Here is a 24,689-nt window from a genome sequence, read left to right as displayed (position 1 = left end):
TGAAGCTTGTTCCTGAAAGTGAACAGATTTGGTGCCTTCTTCATATTTTTCTCAGAGTAAAAACTTGTGTTTAGCGGTTAGACTCTTGGCAGTGAATAAAGAGTGCAATGGGATTAGTTATTCGAGCAGTGTTGCACTACCCTGGCACCCAACATTAGTGCACCCACAGATTAATGTCATAGCATCTACCCCTCCACAAACACACATACATATTTCATCAGTGCATCTTGTATGAGGACAAGGTGCTAATAAAGGAGAATAGTTTGTTCTCGTCGTTGACTGACATCAGCAGATGAAGCCAGCCAGCTTTTGTACATCCCTTTCCTCCACTGCACCATATGTTTCAGTGAGCTGAACAGATTTGGCCAGCCAGACAGGCACCATTGTAATGCTGTCTGTGCGAAGACAATGCGTTGAGAGACATATTGGCATTATTTAGTGACAATGTGTTGTTTCTTCTCTGTCCGTCTCTCTATTTTTTTTTTTTTTTTACAGTTAATGCTCTTCTCTACTGTCTCTGTAAATCTGGCTGTGTCTCTTTCTAAGCTTTTAATGCAGGTCTTGCCTTGCATGGTTGACTCGCTAACGATCTGCTTTGGCTATTCAAAGAGGATGGAAACCTGACCATGCGTGACAGGTTGGGTTACAGAGATGTTTGACATGTGGCTACAATGTTCCCAGACTGAAAGGTTTGATACCTTCAATGGGTTTAGACTTTTGACCTCAAAAAACAAAACCACAAGAAAGATTCTATGATGTACAATGCACTCGAAAAGTATTCACACCCCTTGAACTGTAACACATTTTGTCACAGCAAAAAGTGTTGTATACTTCTGAAGTGGCAAGAATTGGTAGTTTTTCAGATATACACAAATATGTAAAGCATGGCATACATTTGTATTCATCCCTACTGATTGTATACTTGATACCCCAGTCTTACGTCTTTTATAGCCTCAAACAGCCTTTCATTATGCATTGCCACAGCATGATACGGACACCACCATGTTTTAAGGGAAGCAAGATGTTTTCATGGTATTTTGAATGCAAGCCAAAAGGTTCAATTATGTTGGATGTAGGTGGACATTCTAGTAATTAAATGACTTTTGAACATAATTGGTTGCACTGAATTACATTTAAGGCGTATGTGCTACTTTGTATGGGCACATTACATAAACATTATATAAAGTTAAAGTTTGTCTAATGTGTCAAAGATTAGAATATTATACATTGAATACATTTGCACAGCAAAAGTTCTGATTGATTTGGTAACAGTTATGATTTTGCCTTCTTATTTCCTTTTTGGTTCTGGATCTGCAAATGACTTGCAAAAATACAAAGCATTGCTGCTATAGATGTAGCAATTGTTTTACACCATTCTTTTTTGGTCTCTAAATGGATGGCAATGATGCTAGCAGAAAGTTTGCACTGCCACCTTAAGGTAGCAAACATTGCTAGTAACTGTGGTTAATAACCATGCTAGAAAACAATTGTATCCCTTGGATTTTCCTCTGAGCCTCAGAGATGGCATAAAACCTGAATTTTGCCCATGAGTTTCCCAGCATGCCCCATGACTTTGGATGACATTCTGCTCCAGCCCACTCACCTCACTGTGTATGTCGAACCAGTGATACTTTAGTCAGCAGCTTATTCTGGCTTCCTTTACCCACATTTTGGTCATGGCGTGTGTTCCAGCTACGGTGTGTTAGTATGTGTACCATGCTCGACAGACTGCAGCTCTGTGTGACAAGTCTTCCTTTTGCTGCTTCAAAAGCCGTGACATAGCAGTCAAGGGCAGAGTTCTGCACTGTCTGTCACCACCCTCCGAAGTTTTTCTCAATTACTGTCTGTTTACAGCCTGAAACAGTCCTTTTTAAAAGTTGTTTTGGCTGTCAAAAGATACTATATGTTTTTCCTATATTGCATTGAAAGTGAGCATTTTAGTTTTTTTGTATCTCTTTTGAGTGCTAGCATTAGTTGATGCTAGGTCTCATCTTACCGTCTGTGTTGGGGTACTTTTGTTTTAAACACAGTTGTGGCCAAAGGTTTTGACACGGATAGGGTATTAGTTTTTTCACCTTGTTCCTTTAGTCTTGTTAGATCTATGACATGTTTCTATAGTTTACGGAAGTACAATTGAAAAAGTATTTTAGAAGTTTATTGGACCTTTTCTTGAAAAATACCTCAACTTTGTGCAAAACCTAAATGTATACAAGGTTGAGCTTTTGTTTAAGTACTTCTGTTTATTGCTCATACTAAGTCTTGAAAAGTTAGGAAAAATCTGGTGTTTGCTTTTATCGTTTTCCTGGAAAAATATTATTTTTCCATTTTGGTTTTTGATACTTTCATTTTTTAAAAGACTCTAGACAACTTAATTTAGATTGGACTGGCCTTGTGGTTCTTAAACTAGGTTTACTTAAAGTGCAAAGAAATAAAGCTGTTATTCTCATGTGTGTCACAAATTGAACTAGAAAAATTTGCATTTCCTGCGAAAATGCACTGTGAATGCAGATAGCTGAATGATTAAGCAAAAGATGCAGAAGATCTTTGAAGAAGAGAAAAAATAGCTGAAAAGCATTGAAGAAGTTGAGAAAGTTGAAGAAGTTGAAAAAGTTGAAGAATTTGAAAGAGTTGAAGAATTTGAACATGAAAGAACAATAGCTGAATGATTAGAAGAAGAAAAAACCGAGGGAAAGGCACCAAACATTTCCTAACTCATTCTAAACACTGAATCGTTTAACAAAGCAGAAGTAGAATTTTAAACTTTAATATACTGTAGCCATATGTGGGTTTGCATTTCTAGGGAGTATAAGGGGTTTCGCCCCTATTGAAAAGCATTGGATGTTTGACACCTCCTAACTTGGAGATGCTTTACGTGACGAGGCCCAAACTTATTGTGGAGCATTCTGTATAAAGGAGGTACAGACTCTGTAAAGCAGAAATTTGTCCGAGCTTCCTAGAGCTACTTCCAATTAGCAACATGCTAACCATTAGCCGCTAACATGGTTGTGCTCAGGATCACCGGGTGATTGTACTCTGTGAGTTTGGTCTAAATCCTGTACTGGGAATTGCCTCAAATAGGGGTGCCAATACTTAATGTCACCAAACGTGACCAAAATTCATGGGTCAGATTGGCCTCCTTTAGCAACTCAGCCTCACCACATTTGGGCCCAGAACTCAACATTTGACCAAATTGGTGTGTAGCACCATTTCCCACAGGTGGGTGGTGCTGTATTGGCCAATTGGGTCGTGTCTGGGCATCATGCCAGGTCCTGTTGGAAGCAAAGGCCCAATAGGAAAGCATGTGAAATCCAAAATGTCACTTGAAAATTTTAAAATGTCAAGAGGAAGTGACTGTGCGAATTTCAGATTCCTACGTTATTCACAGCAACTGCAGTGAGCGTCGAAAGTTGCCATTCTATCTCAATTGATCCTCTCCCTCTGGCCCTCAGAGTTCCGTCGTCATGGTAACTCACTCACACACCTGCAGCGGCCAGTCTACCAAAGTGCAGAGACTTTGCTCAAAATATGTCCCATTGGGTTATAATGGAGAACTTTGCCTCGCACAACGCTCCATATCTCCTGATCCGTAAATGGTAGAGACGTAATGTTTTCTGCGTTTCTTTCTTAACGGATAGGGGAAGAAGACTTGGTATCGGTTTTTGCTGGAAAAAGTTTAATAAAGGCGTAAAAAATTATGATCTAAAGGAAATTTTTAAGAAATTTCCAAAATCCTCTAAAAACGGTCCCGAACAAATCGCTCTAGCTGAAAAAGTATACGAGATATCAAATTAATTCTTTCACTGTGAGTATCAGCAGGCTTTTGAGGACTATGTTGCTCATTTTTATGTTTGTACAAAAATCGGTGTAGGCACAGCGACGATGTAAAAAAGTGGATCATTTGGGGTGATGGAGGTCCAAAGCGTCTTCAGGATTTTGCAAATTCGCTACTCCCGAACAAATTGTTCCTGCGGAAAAACCGTAACAGTTATCCAAAAAAATCCTTTTTTGTGAGTGCCAGAAGGGTTGGGACATTCATATGTGAAAGTCTCATGCCTGTACATCAAACGGTTTAGGAGTAGCGACAATGCGAAAACGTGTGATGTTTTGGATTTTCAGACGTCATTTTTCAAAACCGCTCCATAGGAAATGAATGGGGGAGGTTTCGGGTTTGTGTCGCTCTGAGGTGATTTGCGAAAAATCTATAAATGCTACACCAATGACGGTTACATTTCCTGAATCCAGACAAAAATTCCTACGTTTTGATGTATAATTCATGTGGATAGGTTGAAAATTGAGCGAGTGAGAAGAAGTTGTTCGGAGAAGAAGAATTTGTTGAATTTCTAGAGTGCGCACTCTATAACTGCCTCCTTGACGACCATAGCAACGCATGTTATTTGCTGAATTTCTTGAAAAGCCAAAATTATTTTAAGGAGGTACTATATGAAAATGGTAAAAGATATGAAAAAGCTGAAATAGACCATAATAGCTGAAAGATATCACTACATTTTAAAAGTTGAATGGCGTTTCTAGCTGAAAGTAGGCTGAAGCAGTAAGCTGTCAAAAAGCAGCTGAAATGAGCGGAATTTTAGTGAATTACATTCATTTCCTATGGGAGAAAAAAAGCTGAAAATTTGCAGAAAAAGCTGAATATTTTAAAAAGTTGAAGAGTTAAAAGTACAAAAAGACATAGCCATCCATTCCAGAAGAAGCTGAATAGTTTAAAAGTTGAATGGTTGAAATAGGAGAAAAATTGTAGGAGGAGAAGCGAATCAAACTTCAAACAGGAAAAACGCATTAGGAAGAATAAACACTAAGAAGAAGAAGAATAAAGAACTAGAAAAATTTGCATTTCCTGCGAAAATGCACTGTGAATGCAGATAGCTGAATGATTAAGCAAAAGATGCAGAAGATCTTTGAAGAAGAGAAAAAATAGCTGAAAAGCATTGAAGAAGTTGAAAAAGTTGAAGAAGTTGAAAAAGTTGAAGAATTTGAAAGAGTTGAAGAATTTAAACATGAAAGAACAATAGCTGAATGATTAGAAGAAGAAAAAACTGAGGGAAAGGCACCAAACATTTCCTAACTCATTCTAAACACTGAATCGTTTAACAAAGCAGAAGTAGAATTTCAAACTTTAATATACTGTAGCCAGTGTATGAATATACTGTAGTGGGCCTAGGAGTATAAGGGGTTTCGCCCCCATTGAAAAGCATTGGATGTTTGACACCTCCTAACTTGGAGATGCTTTACGTGACGAGGCCCAAACTTATTTTGGAGCATTCTGTATAAAGGAGGTACAGACTCTGTAAAGCAGAAGTTTGTCCGAGCTTCCTAGAGCTACTTCCAATTAGCAACATGATAACCATTAGCCACTAACATGGTTGTGCTCAGGATCACCGGGTGATTGTACTCTGTCAGTTTGGTCCAAATCCTGTACTGGGAAGTGCCTCAAATAGGGGTGCCAATACTTAATGTCGCCAAACGTCACCAAAGATCATGGGTCAGATTGGCCTCCTTTAGCAACTCAGCCTCACCACATCTGGGCCCAGAACTCAACATTTGACCAAAATGGTGTGTATCACCATTTCCCACAGGTGGGTGGTGCTGTATTGGCCAATTGGGTCGTGTCTGGGCATCATGCCAGGTCCTGTTGGAAGCAAAGGCCCAATAGGAAAGTATGTGAAATCCAAAATTGGACAGAAAAATGACACATAGCTGAAAGTCACTTGAAAATTTAAAAATGTCAAGAGGAAATGTGTGTGCGAATTTCAGATTCCTACATTAATCACAGCAACTGCGGTGAGCGTCGAAAGTTGCCATTCTATCTCAATTGATCCTCTCCCTCTGGCCCTCAGAGTTCCGTCGTCATGGAAACTCACTGACACACCTGCAGCGGGCAGTCTACCCGAAGTGCAGACACTTTGCTCACAATAAGTCCCATTGGATTATAATGGAGAACTTTGCCCCGAACAACGCTTCATATCTCCTGATCCGTAAATGGTAGAGACGTAATTTTTTCTGCGTTTAGTTCGTAACGGATAGGAGAAGAAGAAAAGCTATCGGTTTTTGCTGGAAAAAGTTTAATAAAGGCGTAAAAAATTATGATCTAAAGGGTTTTTTTAAGGAATTTGCAAAATCCTCTAAAAACAGTCCCGAACAAATCGCTCTAGCTGAAAAAGTATAAGAGATATCAAAACAATTATTTCACTGTGAGTATCAGCAGGCTTTTGAGGACTATGTTGCTCATTTTTATGTTTTTACAAAAATCGGTGTAGGCACAGCGACGATGTAAAAAAGTGGATCATGTGGAACAATGCAGCTCTAAAGCATTTTCAGGATTTTGCACATTCGCTACTCCCGAACAAATTGTTCCTGCGGAAAAACCGTAACAGTTATCCACAAAATTCTTTTTTTGTGAGTGCCAGAAGGGTTGGGACATTCATATGTGAAAGTCTCATGCCTGTACATCAAACGGTTTAGGAGTAGCGACGATGCGAAAACGTGTGATGTTTTGGATTTTCAGACGTCATTTTTCAAAACCGCTCCATAGGAAATGAATGGGGGAGGTTTCGGGTTTGTGTCACTCTGAGGTGATTTGCGAAAAATCTATAAATGCTACACCAATGAGGGTTACATTTCCTGAATCCAGACAAAAATTCCTACGTTTTGATGTATAATTTATGTGGATAGGTTGAAAATTGAGCGAGTGAGAAGAAGTTGTTCGGAGAAGAAGAATTTGTTGAACTTCTAGAGTGCGCACTCTACCAACTGCCACTTGACGACCATAGCAACGCATGTTATTTGCTGAATTTCTTGAAAAGCCAAAATTATTTTAAGGAGGTACTATATGAAAATGGTAAAAGATATGAAAAAGCTGAAATAGACCATAATAGCTGAAAGATATCACTACATTTTAAAAGTTGAATGGTGTTTCTAGCTGAAAGTAGGCTGAAGTAGTAAGCTGTCAAAAAGCAGCTGAAATGAGCGGAATTTTAGTGAATTACATTCATTTCCTATGGGAGAAAAAAAGCTGAAAATTTGCAGAAAAAGCTGAATATTTTAAAAAGTTGAAGAGTTAAAAGTACAAAAAGACATAGCCATCTATTCCAGAAGAAGCTGAATAGTTTAAAAGTTGAATGGTTGAAATCGGAGAAAAATTGTAGGAGGAGAAGCGAATCAAACTTTAAACAGTAAAAACGCATTTGGAAGAATAACCCATAAGAATAAGAAGAATAAAGAATAAAGAGAAACAGGATCTCAAGAACTGTGAATGCCTACTGCATTCACAGTAATTATGTTAGTATTAATAACACTGTTTATAAGAATCTGCATTTAGTCAAGGATACCCTAGTACTGATTTACAAATCCTTACATGTTCAAGAGTTATAGGTTTTGAAATTAGCTTTATCTTGTCCAGTTGCTGAAAAATCTCTTAAATGGTCCTATACTACAATCTTAAAAAGGGATGCCAATTTCAGTATGGTTCTGTTTCAAATAATGTGGAACCTACTGATAATATGACCTACTTACTATTCAAACAGTTAAAAACAAATGTTTTATACTCAAATGTTCAAAATAATAACAACAAAAGTAATTGATAATTGAGTCTGGAAAGGCATAAAATTCTTAAATTAAAAAGTTGTGGGGATCGTTAGTAGCAGCTTCTGGGTCATATCTGTTCTGGGATGGTATCTGTCTAATCATGACTGTGTTTCAGGCAAAACAGTGAGTAAGACCACTTTCTAAGACTAGGGGAAACACCACACATAAATGGTGCTAGGATGCATCACTGTTGGCATGACACATCTCTTGACGTTCCAAACTGTTTAAAGAACCTATCTGCTTCATCTGAGAATATATTTTTAAACAGGCTCCCTGCCATCCAGTCCTGCTGCTTCCTAGACAATTTCATTCTGTCCTTAATGTGTTTTCTTGGAGATGAGGGGATTGATTTCTGTTCTTCGTGACACCAGGCAAGCTTCCTGAAAACCTCTGCCTAACTTTGTGTCCAGAAACACTCACACTATTGCTACTGGTGAACAAACTCTGCACTGGTGGCAACCCTTTTAGTTAAAACCTATACAGTTGGTCCCGGCACTTGCTGGACTTTCTTGGACTCCTTAAACTATCTTTGCACCTGCTGAACCTCTCTGCTTAAGTTTTGTGATGATTTGTTAATTTGGGCGCAGTCTTACTAGCAGTAATGTCTCCACCTGTGAAGCCCTGCTTCCAACCGAATATTTAAAGCAACCATTCTGATGTTCAATTTTAGTCAGAGTAACAGAATGACAGCTGCCATTTCTTTAACTTTGAAATTAATTGCATTTACCATAATCTGATCATGCATAAAAGCAACCTGAACTTGATCCAAATTGCCATCATAAAATCTTAAATAATAAAACATGGGGAAACAAGATCTCAATCAGTCTAAAATCTTTCAACCTGACTGTTGAAGCATAGTGATCCACTGATTTCTAGCAAAAATTGGTTCCTTAGAACTGACTTAACATCTCTAAAATGTGTCTTATTTCAGCAGTTAAGCTTAAAGCCATTATGTAAAAGCAATTCAAGTTCACACAAATTATTCAAAATCAATACAAGTTTTTAGTGGCTCAACAAGAGGTTACATTTTAAAGACCAATTTTCAAGAGAGGGGGTTCCATGGGGGCAACAACATTGCTGACTAAAGAGTCAGTCAGACAATAAGTAAATCTGTGCAGACAACAGTCTGCAACTTTTGAAATGCTAAATCATGGTTTAGGTTTACAAGTTTGAAGTGTTTGATCTATTATTTCTACTTAATATTACCAGTTTGGCTCATTTACCTAAGGTTCTCAAAACTATCCCTGTGACAAAGCAGGGCAATATGTTTTTCTGCTGCCAAATAGATTCCATGCAGAGTGGAAGGAAGTGCCATACAAGCCATGTGCCTTTGTGGTATAGAGTGTCAACAGGAGCAAACTGAGTGGGGATAACCCTATGGTTTTCACACCAGAATGGCTTCCCTGTCTGCATCACACCTTCTGCTTGCCGTTCGTCCCATAGAGAGACAAAGATGTTCACTCAGTGAAAAGACTTTTTTTTTTAACAGACGGAGGATAGACGATGCATTTGCAGTTATTTTTACACTTTTCTAAAAATATTTATATAGAGTAGTTCTTTAGTTAAATCCATACTGCATTAAAGTATTTATATAAAGGATTAAACGGCAAAAACATCCACTGGTCTGAAAAAATCAACGAACTTGAAAACCTGCAATAAATGTCTTTTTTTTTTTACTTGTAAAGAACAGTTTGTTCTTCTTTTGTGCATTATTACTTTAGAACCAACTACTACTACTGTTACTGTTCCTGTTTATTTGTTGACTCTACTTGTAGTAACCTGTCTACTCCACTAGGGGATGCAGTTCATTGTCCAAATGCCTTGTAGCAGGCTTTGCTTTGTGTAGCAGTGACTGCCCATTTCTTTGGATTTACTTTTAGAAAAGAGGAAATGCTAATTATTGTTTTTAAGCCCCTGGAAGTTCTGACTACCGTGCCAGTTACTGTGCTTAATCAGCAGTCAGACAAGCTGTGAGCTGGAGTCTGTGTGTGCATTTCTAACAGACTGAGCTTTTCTGTACATCCCAATGCCTCAGTGGTGTGTGTTCCTTTTCTTTTTGGCTTAGTGTATATCTTACCTACTCCGCCCTCAGGCAAAAGCAAGTCTGCCTAGAAGTAATTGTCTGTTGGGTATTGCTAACGTGATAGCACAGATTAGCATTGTAATCCATTTAGCATAGAGCAGCTAATCCACTTTATTACTGTTGAAAAGGAATCAGATAATATTGGCTAGCACCACTGAGCTGCCTTAATGATTTTTGACTGATGAGAAATAAAGACATTTTGTATAAATTATTGATATTTCTGATGAGTACAGGATTAGTAGTTTTATAATAACTCATATCATGTTTACCTCCTATCAAGGGAATAATGGTTTTATCCACAGTGCTTCAAAGTATTCACACCCCTCAAACTTTTTACCATTTTGCGAAATTACACCAATATTATGTGATAGACACCAAAACGAAGTAGTTCATGTGAGAAGTGAAAGGTAAAAGATGTATGCTTTGCAGTTTATTTTACACATTAAAAATCTGAGAAGTGTGGCATGCATTTGCATTCAGCCTCCGCAAATTACACATTTGTGGAACCTACTTTTGCTGCAATTACTGCTGCAGGTCTTTTTGAGAATGTTTCTCCCAGATTTACACGTTGAGATTTCTTCCAAGTCTTCTACCACATCGTTCAAGCTCAGTCAGATTGGATGAAGAGCATCTGCAAACAGCAGCTTTCAGGGTTTGCCACAGTTTCTCTGTGTATTTAGGTCTGGACTTTGTGTGGACCTTTGTCTGAACAAATGATTGTTCATTGCACCGCTGTCTGCATGTCATCCCACTGGAAGGTGAATTTCCACTCCAGTCTCATGTCTTTTACAGCCTCTGGCAGCACTGCCCTGTATTTAGCTCCATTCATTGTCCCATTAACTCTGACCAGCTTCCCTGTTCCTGCCAAGCATGCGTATCCCCATAGCCTGATGGTGCCATCACCATGCTTCAGTGGAAATCATGTGATCATGGTAATGTGCAGTGTTAGTCTTTCAACACATAGAATGATCAGCATAGCATTTGCATCAGTAAGTTCACTTTTGGTCTTAACTGAACCCTTGTGCTTTCGTTTTGTCACTTTTTCATTAAAAATAACTTTGTGAAGCACACAACTAACAAATTCTAAGTTTAAATCACGCCAGTCTAAGGAAAGGTCTCAGCAGCTCCTCCACAGTTACCATGGGCTTCTTGGTTGCTTCTCTAATTGATGCACTGTCCATTCCTGGTTTGTGAGTTTAGGTGGATGGCTAAGTCCTGGTATTTGTTGCACCAATATCTTGATTTGTACAGCTTTGACATTGTTAACTACTCTTCTTTTACCAGCACTTAAATATTGAAATACATGCAGGCAGACTCAATTTACTACTTAGGTGACTTGTGATAACAGTTGCACAGGATTTTAGTTAAGGGTATGAGAGTAAAGAGGGCACAGTGTAATGTATGTTTTATGTTGCGTTAATAAATAACTTTTGTAAGCAAAGCTGAGAACTTTGCAGGCACAGTTGCATTTGTTAAACATACCAGTGAAAAATGTTCATCAGACACTTTATCTGAGCCCCCAGTTTTGCGACAAAGTCCAGAAGTTTTGTATTCAAATCAGTGGTTCTCCCTTGCGTGCTTCCCTTTAGTCCCAGTGTGAGTTAACTCGTCAGCGTTGCATGCTTGTGGACATGCGGTGCTCTCCCTGGTGGCTCGTTTGTTTAGTTGTTGGTCAGATCTAGGGATGATATACAGGAGCTTCCCATTGAAGCCTCTCTGGTCCCTGGTGACCGTGGATCTGTCCCAACACAATAAAACTCTATACTCAGCCACTGCTATAGACTGTCAGCCCTTAAACTCTATGCAACTCAGCACTTGGTCATTTGCACTGGGGGTAATATGATACACTCATCTTTCACTGAATGCACATGGACTCACATGCAGTGTTCTGTGGGCATATGCACATAAACTGAACTCGCCTAATAGGCCAGATTAGATAACCCCACCTGCTGAATCTGGCTTTGGCTCGTGTAAAAGTTTCTTTCTTCTCGCGTCCTTCTCTTCTTTCCCTCGCCTATCTGCCTTCTGTTCGTTTCTGTGCAGCTGACCCCAGTCCATACAATGACTCCCAGTGGAAGTGTGTCAGGCTTTGATAAAACAGAACTTGAGGTTCTTTGTGATCACGGTCACTACCTTCTCTGCGCAGGGTGCAGAGCATGAGGGAAAGAATGGCTGGGAAACAAACAAGAAGGCAGACGAGGGTGAAATCAGGGTCAGAGACGGTGCCTGTTTGAAGAAATGTCTTGTTGAGAAATTGGATATTTGGGGAACAGCAGGGAAATATCTTTAATGCATCCAGTTTAATAGGGTTGCTGAGTTTGTGATATAAAAGATGATTGTTTTATTTACGTAAAGACAAAGGAAGGATTAACTGGAAGATGAGCTGTAGATTCCTTTTTGTGCATTTGTTTAACTGAATAACATAGTGAAATTAAACTAATCGAATATAAACCCCTGACAGTTTCTTAAAACACGGGATGAAATGCATTGGGATCAGCTGAAAATGCTCATTGCTAGAGATGCAGAGCTCCAAATTCTGTGACTAATTTGCAGTCTCTGGTTTTTATAAGTCTTGACTTGATGGTACTGATTATTGCCTATTATATATGCTAATTGGTTATTCCTATTAAGAACATGGGAAACGTCACACCATGCAAGTGAGAGTGCAGTTGCTGTGAAACTGGGTTTTACCATTTTGATCCTTACCTTAGCTCTGAAATCTCCAAAGGGGTCCATGATGGACAGAGGAAAGCTGAAAAGGATAAAACAGAGCAACTTCTGTACTCCGCTCAGCATTCCTGATATCTTCTGAAAGCTCTGCTCTCTGTTGCAGCCTGAATGATTCACAGACATGTCTTGACAAAAATTTTAAATAGCATCTTTTATTATTGTGCTTCCTTTAACACCTCACTGATGATAAAAAATTGTTTTTTCTTCAATGCAGCAGCATCCATACTAAAAAGTGTTGTTGTTTTTATTGTGACTTGGTAGTGCTGAGCAAGTTGAATTAGTTGATCAAAAAAAGGTGTTTCATTATGGCTATTAAAGCTAAAAAGCCAATGGCTCAGTGCTTCTCGGTAATGTACATGTAGTAAAATATAAAGCTTTTAGAAATGCAGAATAGTAAATCTTGTTTTTATAATCCTAAATTGCTCAGCTTCTTCTCAGAAAACAACTCTGCACTGGTTATTAACAGCTCCAGTGTGTTAAAAACTTCAGTCTCCATGGTTCCAGTTGTATTTTTCTTTGTTGTCTTTTGGTTAAATGCAAGCAGAGGGAACAAAGCAAGTTTGTTGTCATAATCTTATGATAATTAGGTATGATGTGACTCACCTACCTGGTCGACCATCTGCTTCCTGTCCAATTATCTCCTGTTGTTGCCCGTTACCTGCAAAGACTTTAGCCCCGAAGAGCACAAAGAACCACTAAGTCATCATAACTTTAATAAGACTTACCTTACACTTATCCGTAAATCATCAAATATGGTGTTAGTCTGTGTGGGCGTGAAAGTTTATTCTATAGCGTACCGAAAGCTGCTAGCATAGGTATGTGTTAGAACTGTATCTTTCTGCCAAATTAGAGGCAGAGGACCAGATTTAGAATGGAGTATAGTTTGAGTGTGTGTCTGTGTGAGAGAGAGAGAGAGAGGCTTTGTAAGCAAATGTCTCGGCACCACTCAGACCATTTTCATCACATCAAGATTGTGCAAAGGGACAATTTCATGCCTTTTCTGCTGAGTAGACTGGAGGTTCATGGAGCACACCTCTTGCCCAGATGCCATATTACCAGAATTACTTTGGAATTACTCAAACTATGGTCGAGAAACATGTGCTTTTTCTAAAAGTTACATTGTGTCGGAAAGGGTTATAGTGGCGTGTACTGAATAAACCATGCTAATAATGTTTTGTGTTTTCTTTTTTCTTACTTGTAACCTTAATGGTCAGTTTTGCAGTGATTTGTGAGTGGGTAACATGCATATATGCAACAGAAGCAATGTCTGATACTAATGAAGTGATGTTGACAAAAAAACTGGAAATGCCAATCTTCTTTTATGTGCTCTGAATTTTTCAGATCCGGGTGGACGGTTCCTCTCGTGCCCTTCAGTATGAGACTGTTCAAGCTGTGGAGAATGGACCCATCTTGAGAGATATGGCCTTCTCTTCTGACCACCACTACCTCTACGTCATGTCGGAGACTCAGGTCAGAAACAAAGAAAGATCCTCTTATGACCCTTTTTACTTCCAAAACAAAGAGCATTTATCCTTTTCTTGTGCCAAATGATTTCATTACATCATGGCAGGAGAATGAAAAAAAAAAAAAGACTTGATGCTGTGACTGTGTCTTTTTATAGTGGCAGACCATGAGGGCAGAGCTAGAGAGAATAGCTGTGTTAAATTATAGGGGCGTAAGAGTGGTCTGATTCCACATGTGTACACCCACTGTGTATGTATGCATGTGCACGAGCAGATTTACACCATCTCTTAGTACCTTTGATGACATGGAATCTGGTGCAAAATAGCAGCACTCTGTGTAATGGATACAGTCTGCGAACACCTATCTGAGACAAAACCGCGCCAAAATAGCACCACTAAAAGTCACTCTAATGCAGGCTGCTGTGAGTGACTAGATTTCTTCTGATGTTCTACATGAGGGCACACAAGCAGAGAAGCACGTTGGTACATTAGAACATAAATAGGTATGGCCTTTTTGGACAAACATTGGCCACTGCACACAATCAGAGCCCCACAAATACTGTGCTACGGATAAACTTTAGGCATTATCTGATGTGCTACTTTAGTATGCAAGCTATAGTAAGCAGCACAACTATCCCGCTAAACAGTACAAAATAATTATATTTTCAAATGTATTGATATTTATGCTTTCATGGAAAATTGTACAAACACAAAAAGGTATAATCCCAGCAACTATCATATTCAAAAACTAAGTTGCCATTCTTATCATAGCAATATTTTTTTTGTTTTATATTTAAAAGGGAAATTTAAAGGATGACTTCTTTTAAACATAGCCCTTGTCCAGAAAAAGTCACAGAAAAAGGTAAAGCATCAACTTAGATCAACAAAATTATGTTTTGGAGTGGTTAAGCCAAGGTCTGGACTGAAATCCAATTCAGATTCTGCAGTATTACCTTAAACACATTGTTCATACTCCAAATCATCCAACATGGCTGAGTCTAAAGAAAAAGTTATTCAAATGAGAGAGGGCCAAAATTCCTGTGTGGGGATGTTAAACACTCTTTCCCAACTATCCCAAAGTATTGATAAAAAGTATTGCAGCACTTTTTATGTCTGTCAGACTTAGTAGAAGAATGCACTTTGCTTTGAATAATGATTGAATTGGACTGTATGCAATAAAATTTTGTTCTCAATCTGACTAGATTAATTTTAATTATGTTTGCACTGGATTTAAAAGATAAGTTTTAACAGAACTGCATGTAGTAAGATTTGCTTGGAACCTGTTAAGTTATTAGCCCTTTTTTGGTGGCCTAAGATGATTTTTGTCATGCTTTGCTACTAACATTTTGCTGAAAATAACAGGTGATTACAGCAATCCGGGCTCACAGAAGTGCAATCAGGAAAATAGCAGATCTTTGTTAGCCATTTATTGTTACTGTGATTGTTCCAGAATCCTACCAAATCCTTGAAGGCTATATCATATTTATATTATTCCCTCTCACACACCTTTCATCTCTTGCCATTCATTATCACGAGAACTCACCGCCGTTTTGTTAGTATTAGCCTGGTACATTGTTTGCTGCTTTCACGGGGTTCTGGACCTTTCTGGCACCATGAAATTGTCAGTTTCCACTGATATAACGCATTTGTTTGTGTGTGCAATTCTGTGCACATTTTAAGTACCCAGATTATTGGATAATATTCTAAATATCAAACAAACAAAGAATGAGTTAAAGCTGACCTTTTAGTTGCACCTCTAATCCTTTCCCCTTGAGGTCTCAGTCACTCTGCCAGCTGAAAGGGAAAGAAAGAAAAAACACAAATACTTAGTATGTTGTTTATCCAAAGTTAAACTATGACGTTCGCTGTGTGAGTCTCTCACCCATTATTGTGCTAATTATTTTTTCTCACATAATAAACCTTATAAAAGATCATAAAGAATCACAATTTGTATAATAAAATACATATTATCCATTCTGTCTAATTTTAGATTGCCTTTTGTCACTGTTAGAGCCCAGCATCAAGTTACAATTTCAGCAAACTCAACATTTTTCATTAAAATTGAAATCATTCCGTCTATATTGGGGGAAAAAAACAGCCAAGTGGGTTATAAAGTATGAAGGCTTTAGTAATTAGTTAATTTGCTCAGTTGTAAGTCTGATCTCCTCTAACAGTTTGGGCTAAACAATTGGGAATTGCAACGCACACAAGCCTAAAAAGCAGTTAATAAAGCCAAAAAACACACAAAAATACAAAACCAAAATCCAGTGCACAAACGGTCTTAATCAGTGCCAGAGGGGTTTACAGAACAAGAAAAGAGGGAGCAATGAGTTCAACTTAGTCACATTCTTCTTCATGTGCTTTAATAAACTGGATAAGTTTTGTATACTTAAGTTTATGCAAATTTAGTTTAGCAATACTTGATAATTAGTGTTTTAGAGATTGATAAATGAATTAATCCAGGAGTTACCAGGGTTAGTCACTATTTAGGATTTAACTTTAATAATGTGGTATTATCTTTTACCGCCTGTTGTGATTTTGGCGATTAAATACACTTTAGTTCCTCTGTGTTTTTAATCACTGCCAGGAATAAGTGAATTACCTTCCATGAGATGTAGACATGCAGCTAAAAGATTGTTGGAACTATTTACTTCAGAGTTTTTATGAAATTAAATCACTTCGCCTTCAAGTTCATGCTTCGGGTTTGATAGTTTTTGAAATCCCAAAAATGTCAAACGTACACTCACAGTTTATAAATGGATTTCAGTGTTTTTCAAACTCTGAAACTACCATTCTTGGCTGAAATAATGACATTTAATGCTTTTGAATAAAAGAAAGTTACCCGACGCTCTAGCATAATGACTTTTTTTTTTGTTCTTAAAAAGCAGGTATTATATTACATTATTGATTTGAATTAATATTTCATAAGCGTCAAGGAATAAATGTCAATTTGAATTGCCATTGTTTGCTCTCTGTTAACCTCACAGTGACTGCCAATTTTAAAGAGCATGTGGACGGTCATCCTAGCTCCAGTATCGAGTGAGGAACTGCTCGCAGGATCATTGCGCTGGTTTAGAATAACATCCAGCACACACATGCACACTCCCAATTCCCAGCAGCGGTGGATGCTATTAAAGCAGCCCGCGTTGGTCGATAGCTAAAGGCCACCTGCTGTTTCTGGGGCCTGGGACCCAGACACTCACTGAGAGAGTGTGATTCTTGGAACGAGGGAGAAATACAGGCAGAGGTCAGAAGGAGAGTGGCAAGGGTACCCAGAACAGGCAGCTGAAAAAACAGTTAATCGATAAAGCTCTTCACATGCTGTTTTAGCCCTGAAATGCTCCCCTTCAGCTTGGTGATGATGGATCCTGGCGGGTGTTTGTCCTCCACTGAACAGAGAAAGTTAGTCACTTAGACAGTGATTTTTGGAGGGCTTCTGGAGCATAGATAATTGGGTAAAATACGCTGGCCATTCACATCATTCAATACGTTTTTAGGTTCTCCAATTGTGTGGGTTGACCAACTGACGCTATATCGAATCTCTGCAGAATGTATATGCTGACTATAACCACAAAGACCTTCGTGAGACTTCACTTTGATAAGTAATACTGCGGCGATATATTATGACAATATCTTTTTATGTGCCAAGTTACCTGTGATAACTGAATTAAGTCAAGAAGTTTGTATCCTATACATATCTTTGAGTTAATAATGCCAAATCAATGCAATTTTGTTAAAACAAAATAAGCATATTTGCACTCCCTTTTTTTCTTATAAAAATATTGTGCATACACATATATGTGCATACTGCTCCTTTTATCCTTGTTTTTTTTTCTGATTAACAGTTTATTGAATTTTCATTACAACACAGTCCATTCTCTGTACAAGCGATATCCACCAGCAACTACATCGGTACAGTGACAGAGCAATGGAGAACAAACACTGACCAGTAGATGGAGAATAGGAAAAGGGGCAATCTAGGGGGAAAATAAGGTAAAATAAATACGTAATGGGGGAGGGGTTATTTCACATACATAAAAATATTTTGTAGCACAGTTTGGCCAACTTTTATCTATGAGGGGAATACTACATAACCCACTCGTCGCTGTCAAATCAAACCCCACTGGGGCTTCGCGCCTCCCTCATCGCAGCTCTTAATTTGGCCCCTGCAGTCTAAATAGGTATGGGCCCCATTTAAGGTGGAAGATGTCTATTTTATTTAGTAATCTGTATGAAACGTGCTCTAGTGCAGCTAATCTGCCTTGTTGGTTATACCATAAAGTAATGGGTGAATAGAGGCAGCCTTCCACTGAGAAATAATCAGTTTGCGCCCCAGCATTAATGCAGTCTGGACCCATTCAGCGGTGTTGGATGGCAAATGTTTAAGGGGTTACGGGTCCCCCAAAATGAACAATCTGGGAGAAAATTGAATTTCTTTTTGTATAATCGATTTGATATATTCATAAATCGCATACCAGTAATCCTGGACATTTCCATAACATAAGGATCAATGTGCCTCTCTCAGTCTGACAGCGCCAGAATTTAAGTGACTGTATAAGGGTGGCTCTTGTTTTTATTTTCTCTGTTTATATGCTTATATTTAATGTCTGTACATTTTGAGTACGTAGAACCAAAGTCATATAAGGTGACGTTAGGGCCTTTGATCTAATTTTCTTATCTGTAAACAAATTAACTAATCCCGTTAAAGACTCACTTCAGTCAGAATTATGTTATTCTTGTGTAAACTCGCCACAATGTCCCACTTGTGATTCTGTTATAAAAGTTAACATTGGTTGACACTGAATTTACAATACTGAAGGATACAGGTTTATTACAGTTTCAGAAATTCTGTTTTACTCCCACCGTTTTATTCCCACAGATTGACTGTAAGATTATATACACTTTTGAAAGCACCAAACACATTCATTCACAGTATTGATCTTAAAATTGAATCCCAATCACTTTTCACTGTATCTTGTTCATATTTTGTTCTTTCCACGTTCCTTGTGTCTATTTTCTTTGTTACGATAATTTTTCTTGTCATGGAGTTTTCCAACAACAACCTATTTTCTTAGAGAATTTGTCAAGATAATGAGGATCCAGCATGATTCGTTTTCCTGCCTCCTATTCTTTATGTTCTCTTTCTTTACCCTTATTCTGTATCTAACCTTTTCTGACGACCCATTTTCATTTTTACCATGTGCCATCCCCCAGTGCTCGTCAACAGAGGGATCTGTCTTTCCCACTTCCTCATTAATCCTGTGATTGGTGGTCCTCTAATGAGAATTTTTTTCTTTTTTTACTGTCTCACACCTCCTTCCTATTCACACACACACAGGCATGTCAGATTTCTTCTGTTCGTGGGTTAAATAGATGCTCAGACATAAAAACAGCTGTATGATAGAACAGCCTGTGATTTGGGATGTTGGGGTTACTGTTTCAGTGACGAGGGCAGGTCGGTCCCACTGTTAACATGAGCTGGTTCCAATCCTTCCTACTGTGTTAAAGTGATGTTCACACTGTTTCATCTGTCATCTCGGTAGAAGATGCGGGGTGATTACAAGTCAAACATCCAGAAAGAAAGAAAGAAAAAGAAATCACCTACCAATTCCTCCGGTGCCTTTTATTGTTTCTTGGTTTTCATCTTGAGAAATTAGATAAATAGGTGCTGACACTGAAATGTGTAAATTGTAATGTTAAGATGCTTAGTACTATAACAGTGTGAAAGCAACACAGCATCCTCTTAGGGATGATTAAAGGTAAAACTGTCAAGATTATGTTGTAAGTGATGCTACTTTTAAACGAAGCCTGGCATACATATTCATGCGTATTCAACCTTTTGACATTTTGTCACATTCTAACAACAAACTTGAGGTTGTTTTATTGGGACAATGTGCCAAACTATGAATGGGTAGCTGAAGTCTTTGTGTCCTTCGTGTTACATGTGTCCCACCTCTAACTCGGCTAATTTAACTGAAACAGTATAAGTTCAGCAGAGCCCTGATAATTAACCACAGGACATGTTGCCAGTAATAATAATAATAATAATAATAATAATAATAATAATAATAATAATCTCTATTACCCATATGTCTCAAAATTTTCCTTTAGCTTTGCATATTAGTATAAAATATAAAAACATTTAGAGTAAATTATATAAAACACAAGGTCCTGAAAAAGCAATGGTTGCAACTTAAAGCTGAATTATGCTCAAGAGTTGTAAAACATATAGCGTTTTTTATTTGAAATATTTTTTTTTACAAATGTTCTTTGTTACTCTTACTGCTCTGTTTCACCTTCTTGTGGGAAGCTTTACAAATTCCCAAAATAGCGGTGACCTGGGTCACCCACAATTTGCTGGGCTTTGTGGTTTGTTTGCCTTTTGAACAACCATCCCAGCATTATTGTATCTGTGCCGATTATCTGAGGTGGTTAGTCTGTTTATGTTCAAGTTATGTCCTGCAAATTGTTTGCAGGCTTTCTTTGCATTGTCTTTTGGAGAGTCTTCCTTCTGGGGCGACAGCGATCCAGACCTATTTAGTGCAGAGTGGGTCTTCAGTAGAAAAGCTGGCAGCACTCAAACATCTATTTTACAGAGGCAGCCTCTGGATATGATGCTGAGCACATGCACTCAGCTTCTGTGGTGGACCACAGTGAGGCCTGTCCTGGGTGGAACCTGTCGGGTTAAACCGCTGTATGGTATTGGCCACCATACAGCTCAGTTTCAGAGTGTTAGCAATCTTCTTATAGCATAGGCCATCCTCATGTAGAGCAGCAATTCTTTTTCTTTTTTTTTCAGATCCCCAGATTGTTGCCATGAGGTGAACTTCCGTTGAGTGTGATGGCGATAACATTCAATCTGTGTGTTGTTATTTTGGAAAACCACAAATTTATACTGTTACACAAGCTGTTCGCTGACTGTTTTACGTTGTATTAAAGTGTCATATCTTCAGTGTTGTCCCATTATAAGGTATAATAAAATATTTACAAAAATGTGAGGGGTGTACTCACTTTGGTGAGATACTGTATACAACCAGTCCCGACTTTGCCTCAGTAATTTCTTCTGACAGTTCTAAGACTTTAAATTCAGCTGAAAAAAACTGTTGCCACTGTCACATTCAGGGTGATAAAATATTTATGTTCAGTGTAGCAAATTCTGATCTGTAAGTGTGAATTATTGAAAATGTGTGTACTATAGCAGGGTGAGATCGTTCAAAGTCAAATCCTTTTTTTCCACACCCGAGGGAAATCCAACCAGCTAATTTGCGGAAATATCACATCTTCAGATCTCATGCAAAATGTTTAGTAGCAGGGTCTTTTAATTCCTATCAGCATAAATCTTTTTGCCACATTCTTCAGAGCGTGGCTTCCTGAACCCTTTACCGAGAGGCTGAGAGTTATAAAGGTGTTCAGATGTGCATATTACATCGTGTAAGAGATAGCTGGAGGCTTGTGGTCTGACAAAGCAGGTGCACAGAGCTGATAGGCTGCAGCTGTTTTCGCCTGACATCCATCGAAAAAAATGCCAACAAAATGGTGCAAAATGAGCTTGGTGCAAAGTTTGACTGAATGAGACCATGAGATCTTATAAGTTTTACCCTTGGTTCGCTAGATCATCTGCTTTCTGCAAACCCATGGTTATCGATATGGCTCATACAGGTCGCACTTCTGTTGATGGAATCCAAGATTGCAGCACATCAGGGTGTGTGCATGATCTAAGCTGTAGTTCCTATTATTTAAATGTACTTAATGTTAAGTTATTTGTAAAAAAAAAAAAAAATCTATTTTGTGTTCTGATTTATTGCACATTGCATCTTTTTCCATAAAATATGAATGTTGTTAACTTGAGTGACAAGTTGTGTAAAAACAAAAGTGTATCTGCCTGTCAGGCTGTGGTCTGGTTCCACTTTTAAGTGTTGCCATTTTCAGATGAGGTTTTTGTTGAGCCTATTGTCCATTTTCACATGCAAGACCTGTTAAAGCAAAAAGTTAAGACTTGTAAACTTCCCTTTGGAGTTGTTGGGCCTGCAGCAAAGTGTTTTTTTCTTATTGTTCCTGGTGTTTGGTTGGATGTTTCTTCACTGTGATGGTGCAACAAGAGCTAGTGACTGATATGGTTTCTGACAGCCCTGAATCATCCCGATAAAGGGCTTCTCTTTGGATCATCTTCCTGTTTTTAACTAAAGTTTTAGTCACGAGAGGGAAACAGGAAAGAAAAGCTGGGGTGGAGGTTTGCACTGTATTGGATTCATTTTGACTTCAGGAATAATTATTGTCAAAATGGATTTGATATTCACAGTGCTGTTTTTTTGCTCTGGAGCAGTGCAAATGAAAATAATTATGAGAATAATATGATGCATTATTTTTCTCAATAACAGTTCCTCTGGGGCCTGGATAACATACCTCTTTGATTCTGGATGGCACACAAAATCCCCAACAATCTTTTAATTTACTCTCGATTCCATGGCTTTAAACAGACTCGACGTCATGTCACTGCCAGAGCAATTTGTTCTTCTTCAAATAGTTTACCTGTCTTTACGTCAAACTTGTATATAAAAGGAAATTCCTGAAAACTAAACAAAGCACAAAGGTTTGATTATTTTATTGGTTAATCTAATCCTGGTCCAAATTCTATTTATTTTGACACTCCTTTAAAATCACAAGATGGAATTGGTTTGATACATTTAGATTGTGCTGTTTAATTGAAAAATGGATATGGTCCGCATTAAGGCAGTCACCACAAACGCTGATGTAACAGTTTTGTCAGAAACTTGGTTAAGTACATCCCTCCAAAGTAAAAAAGAGAACTAGTAGTTGGTGTAATCTGTAGAGCATATTGTCAGATTAAATGTGGTGTTACTAGTTATATAAAAAATAAGTTTCAATCCAAGATGCTTCTTTCTATATCCAAACCTAAACCATTTGAGTCCTTTGCAATTGATCTGGAAAGCTTAATATCTCAGCATAATACTGTGATTAGTTGTTGCAGAGCACCATCAGCTTCTAATGAAGCACTTCTATCTTTGAAAAAAAACTATTGCAGAGTTAAATACAAGAGAGATGGTTATTTGGGGGGATTTGGGCTGGAACTTGTTCCAACCAGTTTCAGATGAGCTCAAAGCTTCCTGTGATTATTTAAATCTATTTCAGATTGCTGATTGTCCTACTAGATACAATCCTAAAAATCCTGCAAAGGCACCACTCATTGATCTTATATTGAGTAATATTCCACATAAATACTCCCTGTCTCTGTGTCTGCTAAGGATATCAGTGATCACTGTGTCATTGCCACACAGAATAGCTTGGCTTCCAAGGGCCAAACCTTGTATTATTTTTAACAGCATATGAAGAACTTTTCAGAACAAGGATGTATTCATGATATGTTTCATTTTAACCAGGTTATTGCACCACCCTTTTTTAAACATCTTTGTGAGGCCTTTATTTCAAAATGGACAAACAGGAGTCAAACTCCGGATGGCTGCATCGAGAACTGTGGCAGCCGTACGTGGGTGGGGCGCACTAACCCTGCACCACCACGTTCTCTTATTGCATCATCCTTATCCTAGCTTTTTAAAATTTTCATTGTATACTTGTTCATGTTTTACCATCATTCAAAGCAAATGACTAGGCAGAGTTAAATATAGACCCATATCTACATTTTCTGTACTGGAGATCATTAATCTCAATAGGATTTTCCTAATGAAAGATTAATAATAATAAATATTATCCTTAGTTGTGGTGGTGTTGTTTGTTGTTGTTATTATTATTATAAAGTACAACAAACAGATATGTTCTAAATTTTGTCATTTACATTGGACAATATTTAACCTTTTGACAGTGCCGTTGTTACTGGTTGCAATCTGTGCACTCAATCAGCTTTATTTTTGCCCATGCTATCCCCCAGGTCAGATCTATGCAGGCTGTACAAAATTAAATTCTGTATATCCAACATTCTGTACCAAGTATAAATCATTACCGTCATCTGCTTAGCTTGACTTATGCACTTGTGACTAACATTTTAATGAGAACCTATTAAGACAACGTTGCACATTTGTGTGTTGCATGCTGAGGTTGCAGCGCTAAGCACTGACATAGCAGTCAGGTGGGAAAAATTTAGCAGGATGGGTTTCAAATTATGATCTGGAAAGCAAATCCAGCTATGAGAAGCTTAGAATCTTTGTGAACACGAAATCTTAGCAGCTATGGAAGAAAAAGATGAGAAAAAATTATTGATTATTTCTAAGTCATTTATCTTGCACTGCCAAAGATGACAGCGCAATGAATGGCTCCGTCATTTAACCTCTGGAACGTCAAATGAAAACAATATTGCACCTGCAGCCACTGGGTCGCACTGCTAACTGAATTTATGATATAACAATGTCAATTGGGTGTTAACTGATTGAGCGGTGCCTCAGCTGTGACGAGGCATTGAGTGGTTCTTGTGTCCCTTGCCTCATTTGGCTCCTACGTCAATCTCGGCCTTCATAGAGGTGGAGAGCGAAAAGAGCGAGACAAAAGAAGGTAGGGATTCACAAAAATAAATTATAAAACTAAATAAACAAGTCGAGTGCATGAGCTCTAGTCAATAACTAAATAAACAAGTACAAGTGCAACAATAAATAAAAAAGTACAAGATTAACAGATGGCAGCAAATTAGTTCATGAAATGACCGAAAGAACTGGCAGAATTGACCATTTGAATCAATTTGAAAAGAGAATATGTGATTTAATTGCAGTCTGTATCATCATCAGAATACTCATATGCCAGGTCCTGTTTTCCTCCTTTCCTGTAGCTGTAAAACACGCATTTTTCTG

At 38.1% G+C, this 24,689-nt stretch overlaps 1 protein-coding gene across 2 annotated transcripts in view; it reads left to right on the top strand.

Moving 5' to 3' along the window:
- Positions 1 to 24,689, top strand: part of plxna4 (plexin A4) — a 301,699-nt gene that overhangs the window by 161,009 nt on the left and 116,001 nt on the right. For both annotated transcript variants that reach the window (XM_036149188.1, XM_012850624.3), the window contains exon 4: positions 13,754 to 13,882. In XM_036149188.1, the coding sequence (XP_036005081.1) occupies positions 13,754 to 13,882 (129 nt within the window). The remainder of the gene's footprint in view (positions 1 to 13,753; positions 13,883 to 24,689) is intronic.

The sequence above is a fragment of the Fundulus heteroclitus genome, chromosome 17 (assembly GCF_011125445.2).
Source record: "Fundulus heteroclitus isolate FHET01 chromosome 17, MU-UCD_Fhet_4.1, whole genome shotgun sequence".
Taxonomy (NCBI): Eukaryota; Metazoa; Chordata; class Actinopteri; order Cyprinodontiformes; family Fundulidae; genus Fundulus; species Fundulus heteroclitus.
This window is presented reverse-complemented; position numbering and strand designations above follow the sequence as displayed.